This window comes from Dama dama, chromosome X (genome assembly GCF_033118175.1).
Source record: "Dama dama isolate Ldn47 chromosome X, ASM3311817v1, whole genome shotgun sequence".
NCBI lineage: Eukaryota > Metazoa > Chordata > Mammalia > Artiodactyla > Cervidae > Dama > Dama dama.
The window spans coordinates 86,243,803-86,253,693 of NC_083714.1; the positions used below are offsets into that span (position 1 = coordinate 86,243,803).

At 39.9% G+C, this 9,891-nt stretch overlaps 1 protein-coding gene across 1 annotated transcript; it reads right to left on the reverse strand.

Annotated features, from left to right (window-relative positions):
- Positions 1–267: 267 nt before the first annotated feature.
- Positions 268–2,513, reverse strand: MAGEE2 (MAGE family member E2). Its single transcript, XM_061136069.1, has one exon. The coding sequence runs from the start codon at positions 2,354–2,356 to the stop codon at positions 785–787; it is 1,572 nt and encodes a 523-aa protein (XP_060992052.1). The 5' UTR covers positions 2,357–2,513; the 3' UTR covers positions 268–784.
- Between the last annotated feature and the right edge of the window lie 7,378 nt (positions 2,514–9,891).

Below are 9,891 nucleotides of genomic sequence, written 5' to 3' on the forward strand. Positions count from 1 at the left end.
TTCACTGTCCTCTCCCACAACTTGCAGTTTAGTTGGGAGTTACTCCTGCAAACTCTCATAGATCTCTGAGCTTACCCCTATTATACCACTTGCCACAGCAATAATGTAATTGTTGGTTTACTTTCACAGACCCACCCCTTAAGCCCTGGGGCTCAACTGGGTCTTCCTCACCCTTATATTTCCAGCATAAAGCACTGTGCTTACAGCATCACAGATACTTAATAAATGTTTGTTGAATAAAATAGTATTTAAGCATGGAGCCTAATTCATTAAACTTTTATTTTTCACTACACTCTGGAACCACAAAGCAAATACAGGTAAATGCCAGTAATTTTTAAAAAATAAAACAGTAGACACGATGGGAGAACATCAACAGACCAATGATTTTGTGTTTGTTTTTCTTGTGTGTATATTATCACTGTTGTTACTTAACTCCTGTATGAGACCATTTCATTATTTCACATGGTTAAAGAAAAGCTATATACTTTCTTCCACATCATAGAAAGATGTAAATATTACATTTTATGCAGCCATATGAACTTTTATAATGAAACAAGACAGGAATGACAAATGAGCAATTCTATTTTTAAACACTGATCATGAATCTAATTCAGGGTAAATTAAAAGGAAGAAAATACTATTAGAAATGGAACACAAATAGCAAGCACAAAGTGTACTTTTCACCCCAACCCTGCCCAATTTCTGATTTGTGGGCCCAGTACCCATTTCCCCAGGCCCCTTTAATTGATGCCACCTAACTGAAGTGACACACTTCCCTCAGACTTCACATGGGGCCAAAGAAGAACATGGCAGTTGCCTCAGATCTGGCTCTGGCCTCCTCATCTTCAGCAGCCTCCCTATATTGCTCTGGCCAGTCCTGTGGCTGCTTTCTGTAGAGCCTGGCCATGTATTCCAGGGCTTTCATTTTGGTGGTTTCAAGGTGAGCTCGAGGACCCCATAGAAGCTCATATTCAACTGGATTAGAATAGGAGAGTGGCCTGCATTCCAAGTAGCGCTGTCTCATAAGTTTGCAGGTGATGGCATGCTTTCTCCCTACATCCACACCAAATCCCCGAAGCAAATTCCAGACGTTGGCCTCTTTGACACGGTTGCCCATCAGGAAGATCAAACCCAGGATTGGCATCACATATTCTTGAGTGGGTCTCCCCAGGCTCTCTAGCATCATTTGCTCTTCTTCTGATTCTGGTTGCTGGACAAGGAGGTAAATGTGTTCACTGGTATCAACCTCAATCAGAGAAAACCCATAGAACAGATCAAGTATTAGAGTAGCTCGACTGAGGATATTTGGAAACACATCCTCAAATTCTTTGCCAGTGTGAGCTAATAGCTCATCCTGATGTATAGGTAGCAACTCCTCTGTGACATTAATGGCCAACTGGACCAAATCATTTGCCTTATCATTCATAATGTCTTCTGACCAGAACTCTAAGCCAGCAGCCTGGCTTCTTTCTTTGGCCTTGTCAGCTTCTAGGGCCTTATTATATTCTTCTGGCCAGCTCCAGGGTTCTTCATCATGGGCCTCTGCCACAAACTTCAGGGCTTCCATCTTTGTGATTTCTTTGTGGGCTCTAGAACCCCACAAAAACTCAAATTCGAGAGGATTAGTGCCATAAACTGGCCAGTACTCCAAGAATCGCATACGTACAAAGTCAGTAGTTAGGAGGTTCCTTGTGTTCCCAAAGGGGATGTTGATCCTCTGGGGCTCACCTAACACATCAACCTTTAGCAACAGATCCCAAATGGAGGTCTCTCTTGCTCGGTTACCATTTAGGAGAATGTGACCTAGAACCAAGGCCAGGAGACCTGCCTTTGGCATGTCCAGGGATTCTGCTATCCAATCATTGGTCTGGAGACCTCGTTTGCTGATTAGGTTGTAGGTGTCGGCTTGGGGATCAAGAACCCTCAGATTCAACCCAAAGACCCGATCCAGATGGGCTGAGGCTCGTCTGAGGATCTCAGGGAACTGATCTGAGTATTCTCTGAGGAACTCCAGCATCTCTGTCTGCTGAATAGACCCCTCGATTTGGCTTTTCATGCGCATGAAATTCACCAAAGCAATCGACCTGTCTTCTAGAGGATCGTGCACCCTGAGCGCCCCCAAACGTCGGGACTGCTCATCAATCAGCACATCGAGGTCTTTCGGGTCCTGCGCAGCCTGGGAAGCGCTGGCAACCTGAGGGTCGACCGGCGCCTGAGGGCCCTGGGGGGCATCAGGAACTATCATGGAGGCGGGGAGCCCAGAGACATCAGTAGCCTGCATCTCACCTTGGAAGTCGCTGTAATCTGCAGTGGTCTCTGCGCTGCGGTGGCACGCATTCTTGCTTACCAGAGACATGGTTCCAGGAGACAGGAACGGGGAGGTCTGCGATCCGTCAGAGAGAGGATGGTAGGTGTGTTGGCGCCTCAGCACAAAGCCAAAGCCAGAGGCCCGGGAGCTGGGCGGGTCAGAAGTGACAGCTGGTGAGAGGAGCTGTCTTCCTACACAAACACCAGCCAGCAATGACCGCAAACCTCACAGAGCTAGGCTTTGCCGCAGCCTACGCAGGCGCAGTCTGGTTCTGCGATGTCTTGGCCACGCCCCGCTCTAAGTCCCCCACTCCCGCCCCCTACTTCTGCCTGGCCCAAGCTGCTGGTGGAGTGGTTCCTGCTGCAGTCAAACTTGTTAGAGAGAATTCATGAAAGGGGGTAATAAACAGAGGTAAAGCAAAAGGGTAAGGGACGAGGGATGTTCAATGAAGCACCACAGTTTTTCTGTGAGGTGTACGGCTAATAGGCAGTAGAGGATTTGGAGGGGAGGATACTGAAGATGAGAATAATTTCACAGATTCATCAATTCATCCACTCATTCAGCATATATTTCTTGAGTATGTGTCACGTGCTAGGCACAGTACTGGGTACTAGGGGTACACCAGAGTACAAACGTAATGATTATCCCTTTCTGTGTAGAGCTTACATTCTGGAGTAGGATCAAACAATGGTAAGAATAGTGGAGCACTTGCTCCACTATTCCAGACACTATTTCTGGTGTTTTCACTTATCTCTTTGAATCACTTAATCTTAACTATGAGGTAGCTACTCTTAATGGTTTGGTTCTCATTTTACAGACAAGGAAACTGAGTCAGAGAGGTGAATTTACCTGTCCAAAGTCAGGCAAAGACAAGTGGAAGAGATCAGGATTTGAACCTGTCTGCCAGAGTCTCAATAAAGTACTTTCTCTCATACCATCTGCCCATCACAGATGATTGCTGCTGCTAAGTCGCGTCAGTCGTGTCCGGCTCTTATCGACCCCATGGACTGCAGCCTACCAGGCTCCTCCATCCATGGGATTTTCTAGGCAAGAGTACTGGAGTGGGTTGCCCATGCCTTCTCTGTCACAGATGATTAATCCTGTTTATTTAAGGCACTCGTAATTAAAGTAGTTGAAAATATATGCTCTGATGGAGGGGCAGTTAATATATGGTACAAACACAGAAGAAGGAACAAGCAATGAATTACAGCACAGTCTGAAGTGTCTTGGATTGGGGACACGTGCCTCAAGAACGAACTGAGCTCCAAGTGATGAATAGGATGGGAAGGATTTATAAGGGCTTTCTAGGCTGAGGGATCAGCATCAGAAAAGGCTCAGAGGTATGAAAGTACAAAATAAGTTTGCACAACACTGGTCATTTAGGGTGGCTAGAGCCAAAGTGCACTAGGAAGGGAGGGAGATGAGGATGAAGGTGATAAGACAGAACTGATTGGATTTTCTGTTTCTTCATTCAGCAGTTGGGGCTCCATGAGGTAAGACCAGCAACTCCAGAACAGGACCTGAATATTCAGGTGTTTGGTCATGTGTTTGCTGCTGTTGCTGCTGCTAAGTCGCTTTAGTCGTGTCCGACTATGTGCTACCCCATGGACGGCCGCCCTCCAGGCTGCGCCGTCCCTGGGATTCTCCAGGCAAGAACACTGGAGTGGGTTGCCATTTCCTTCTCCAATGCGTGAAAGTGAAGTCGCTCAGTCGTGTCCGACTCTTCACGACCCCACGGACTGCAGCCTACCAGGCTCCTCTGTCCATGGGATTTTCCAGGCAAGAGTACTGGAGTGGGGTGCCATTGCCTTCTCCTGGTCATGTGTTTAGGGAGGCATAATTCAAACATTTTGACTAGGAAAAGGGGTCAGCTGTTTTAAATTCTGGGACTGCTACCAAAGTAATTGAGCTAAATCCTAGCTCTCAACCATCAGAGTATGCAGTAGAATATTGAGAAGGAGAAAAATTTGCATTTTTCTGCAGCCACAATTGAAATCCTTCCTAAAATTCTTGATAGTAATGTTGAATTCAGTTATCTTGTGCCCTGAAATTCCTTCAGAGGGCACTACCTTCACATGAGGGGCCAGACACTTAAACCTGACATTTTCTACATTCCAGATGCTTTCTTAAAGTAGCAAAGCAGGTAGCTCAGGAACAAGCTGGACTAAAGACATAAATTTTTATAGACGTGAATGTGCATGTTCTACCAGGTAGAAATGTTCAGTTTCTGTGCTAATCATATATTTGGAGAATCTTGTGGAAAGCTGCAGCATCTTTTGAACTGTTGCAAAGGTGTAATTGAGATCATATCTGATGAGATCCCTCATCCTGGTCTTTCCCCTTCCCCAGAAGGACTCCAAGCTCCTTGTCTAGACAGGTACTGCCCAGGGGTAAGTTCAGAGAGGGTTTTAAATTCTGCAGTCATTAAAAAAAAAAATGTAATTTCCCCCTGAAATCCAGCTCACATTTTTTTTTTTTTTGGTGAGTTTAATTTTCTACTACCTCTGTATCTAATAGACAAAAATAGCATTGAGAGACAATATCTTACCTGTGAAATGACATGCTGATCCCATTCTACAGCATTCAAATTCTTCAATTGGTTCCTACCTGTCTCTCCATTTTCATCTTTATTCCCTCTAGCACATCCTTCCATGAAATCTGTTCCTTAGCCACACAAAACTACACTCCTGGTCTCAGCCATTTCTACTCTACCTGTCTCCAAATAGTTCTAGTTCTTGCTAAATGAAAAATGAAGGAGCTGTGCCTGTGACTGTGACCTATGCCATGATTTCCATTCTAAATGTGAATGTAAAAAGATGGGATTATACTCTCCATTCTGAAATTCTTTTGATATTTTCTGACCTTTATTGCATTAAAAAAATGTGTGAATATCTTTCCATACAATCATTTGTCTTCCACATAATTTTAATACAATATTTTAACTTTATAATTATGTGCTTTACTGAGATATAACATATACAGGGAAAAGTATACAAATTATGAATGCAGAGCTTGATAAATTATGACAGATTTAACACACCTTATGATCATTATGCCAATCAAGAAACAAAACATTACCAGCATTTCAGAACCTCCTATGGCACCCCTCCCATCTTTTCCCTCATACTTGTCCCAAGAGGAAACCCCTATTCTGACTTCTATCATCACAGATTAGTTTTGCTGGTTTCTGAGTTTGGTATATCAATGGATTTATACAACATGTACTCATTTGTAGCTCTCTCTCTCTCTCTCTCTTTTTTTTTTACAATAAAACCCCACTATATCTTATTATCCTTGTTGTATATAAAAATATTTGTTCATTTGGATTATTATATACTTTAACATTGAATGATTGTACCACAACCTATCCTGTCAATTGCTGGTGGACATTATCTTTTTTTCAGCCTGTGGTTCTTACCAAAAATGCTGCTATGAACCTTTTTATACCTGTCTTTTGGTTCACAGATTCATTTACATTGGAAATAAATCTATGAAAGGAATTACTGTATGATAAATGTATGTGATTTCAGTTCACACAGATATTTCCAGAGAGTTTTTGAAATTGTTACATCAATTTACACTTCCACTGGTACTGTATGAAAGTTCTTATTGCTCTATATTCTTGTCTATGGGCATTCTAGTGGGTGTGCTATGGTGTATCATTTGGGTTTTTTTTTTTTCCTCTTCACTCATATTGAGTTTTTTTAAAAAACTGCTTTTCAGGCAAGAGTTGTCATTTGTTTTCCCAGGTTAATGGACATTAAAAGCAGAAAGTTAAGAAAACAGGAGATGCTAGAAGTTAGTCAGAAGACAGCAGCAAGAAGTGATAGTTGGTAGACACTCAAAGGGAAAGAGATATAGAAGCACTATTCAAAATTGAATTTAGAACATAAATACTACTCTGTTTGGGTACTCAGTGCAAGGACAAGAAATCCTCAAGGTACTAATTGTCCTCAAAATTTTAATTGCATATTATAATTATTAAAGACCTATCTTTATCAAGAGAAGTTAACTTCTTTTTATGAAAAAATAAATATATATTACAGAATTATTAACCCAGAAAATATATTACACTTAAAAAGTGTTAGTCCTCAATGAAATAATATAATTATATAGAAAATTCACATATGTAAAATCTCATTCATGACAAATTGGTGTTTGCCAGAGGGGAAGGGAGTCAGGAGAATGAGTGAAATAGGTGAAAGGGATTAAGAACTACAAACTCCCAGCTTTAAAATATATAAGTTACAGATATGTAATGTACAGCATAGCAAATTTAGTCAATAATATTGTAATAAATTTATCTGGTGACAGATGGTAACTAGAATCACAGTGGTGCTCTCTTTGCTATGTATATGAATGTTGAATCATTATGTTGTACACTTGAAAGTAATATAATATTGTATGCTAACTATACTACAGTTAAAAATTAAAAGGAGGGACTTCCCTGGTGGTCTAGTGGTTAAGACTCTGTGCTTCCAGTGTAGGGGGCTCAGGTTCAATCCCTGGTCAGGGAACTAAGATCTCATATGCTGCACAGCACAGCCAAAAATAAATAAATTAAAAAAAATTAAAAGGAAAAAAAATCTCGTTCCTGGATATTGCTCTATGGATATAACATTGTGTTAATTATACCCTAATTTTTTAATAATATGCATTCTTTTATATCTAAAATTGTAATGATCACTCACTTTATTTTTTAAACAATTATATTTTTTATTGAGTCAAATAACAAGATCTGATTATTGTTATTAAGCTGGAAGATATAAAAACATATAAATTTTTTTTCAAAAATTATTCATGTTTTCACCAACCAGAGATATTTATTGCTAGCATTTTGGCCTATGTTATTCCTAGTCTTCTCTTTCCCCCCTACTTTTTATTGAAATATAACATTTCTATAGAAAAGTTCATAAAATAAAAGTAAACAGATCAATTAATTTTCACAAATTGGATGTATTTGTGTAACCAACAACCGGTTAACAAACAGAATATTATAACCAATCAGAAGCCCACCCTTGCACCTTGCTCCACTCATTACAACACCCTCTGCCCCAAGGGTAAACACCTAAATATTAACATCGTAGATTCATTCTTCCTATTTTTTAACTCTATGTAATTGGAATCTTGTGTGTGTCTAGCTTCTTTCATCGGAGAAGGCAATGGCACCCCACTCCAGTACTCTTGCCTGGAAAATCCCATGGATGGAGGAGCCTGGTAGGCTGCAGTCCATGGGGTCTCGAAGAGTCGGACACGACTGAGCGACTTCACTTTCACTTTTCACTTTTCACTTTTATGTATTGGAGAAGGAAATGGCAACCCACTCCAGTGTTCTTGCCTGGAGAATCCCAGGGACGGTGGAGCCTGGTGGGCTGCCGTCTATGGGGTCACACAGAGTTGGACACGACTGAAGTGACTTAGCAGCAGCAGCTTCTTTCATTCAATATATTTGTGAAATTCTCTCATATTATTGCTTGTAGCTGTCAATCATTCATTTTCATTGCTCTATATTATTTTATTTTGTGAACATATCAGAACTTCAAAATCCATTCTAGTGTTGATGAGCATTTGAGTTATTTCCAGTTTTTAGAATAATTAGTGCTGTTATGAATATTCCAGTACATGTTTTTTAATGAACTTTTGCATGCATTTACACAGGGCATCTAAGAATGCCATTGCTGGATCACAGGTTATACATATGTTCAGCTTCTGACAAAGAGTTTCCTGAAGTGGCTATACCAATTTATACTGCTGTGAGCAAGGAACAAGTGTTCTGGTTTCTCCACTTCTTCACTGACATTTGGTACATTCTTTCTTTTCCATTATAACTATTAATATTTTGGTGGGTGGTGCAGTGATAATGGCATTGTGACTTTGATATACTTTTCACTGATGACAAAGGAAATTGAGCTCCGTTTCACATATTGATTAGCCATTTGGGTATCTTCTTTGTAACGAACTGTTCAAGTGCTTTGCCCATTCTACTGGGTTCTCAGTCTCTTTATAGAGATTTTATATTTTATATATACAAGTTTATTGTCAAATATGCATATTGCAAATATCTTCTCTAATATACAGGTTGCCTTTTCACTATCTTAATGTTCTCATTCAATGAACAGGAGTTAGTAGTTATTATACAGTTCAATTTATCAATTAATATCCTTTCTGGTTAGTGCTATTTAAGAAATTTTTGCCTACTCCAAGTTCACAGTGAGATTTTTCTATGCTTAAAAGATTAATTTTTTTTAATTGATGGAAATTTGCTTTACAATATTGTGTTGGTTTCTGCCTTACAACACAAATCAGTCATGATTATATGTATATCCCTCCCTCTTGAGTCTCCCTCCCCTCCCCCATCCCACCCCTCCAGGTCATCACAGAGCACCAGGCTGGGTTCCCTGTGTTATATAGCAACTTCTCACTATCTGTTTTACATGTGAAAGTGTATATATGTCAAAGCCAGTTTCTCAGTTCATCTCGCACTCACCTTTCCCTGCTGTGGCCACAAGTCCATTCTCTACTAGGTTCATCAGTACCATTTTTCTAGATTCCATATATATCCATTAATATATGATACTTCTTTTTCTTTTTCTGTCTTATTTCACTCTGTATAAGAGGCTCTAAGTTAATCCACCTTGCCACAACTGATTCAAATTTGTTACTTTTTATGGCTGAGTAATATTCTATTGTATATATGTACCACATCTTCTCTATCCATTCATCTGTCAACAGATACCTAGGTTGCTTCCATGTCCTGATTATTGTAAATATTTCTGCAATAAACTTGGGATACATGTGTCTTTTAGAATTGTTGTTTTCTCAGGGTATATACCCAGTAGTGGGATTGCTGGGGTATATGATAGAGTTATTCCTAGTTTTTAAAGGAATCTTCATACTGTTCTCCATAATGGCTATATCAGTTTACATTACCACCAAAAGTGCAGGAGAGTTCCCTTTTCTCCATAATCTCTTCAGCATTTATTGTTTGTAGATTTTTTGATTATGGCCATTCTGACTGGTGTGAGGTGATACCTCATTGTAGTTTTGATTTGTATTTCTCTAATAATGAGGTAGCACTAGTGATAAAAAATGCACCTGCCAATGCAGGAGACATAAGAGACACAGGTTCAATCCTGGGTCAGGAGTATCCCCTATGAGGAGGAAATGGCACCCCGATCCAGTATTCTTGCTTGGAGAACCACATGGACAGAGGAACCTGGAGGGCTACAGTCCATGAGGTCACAAAGGACATGACTGAACATCTAAGCACAATAATGAGCAATGTTGAGCATATTTTCATGTGTTTAGTGGCTATCTATATGTATTCTATGGAGAAATGTCTTTTCAGGTCTTCTGTCCAATTTTTGATTGGGTTGTTTACTTTTCTGATATTCAGCTGTATGAGTTGCTTATGTAATTTGGAGATTAATCCCTTGTCACTTGTTTCATTTGTAATTATTTTCTACCATTCTGAAGGCTGTTTTTTCATCTTGTTTATAGTTCCCTTTGCTATGCAAAAGCTTTTAAATTTTATTAGGTCCCATTTGTTTATGGTTTAACTTTCATTTTTAAATCTAAAAATA

Coding starts and splice junctions, on each gene's coding strand:
- MAGEE2 (XM_061136069.1), bottom strand. CDS start 2,356: ATGTCTCTGGTAAGCAAGAATGCGTGCCACCGCAGCGCAGAGACCACT.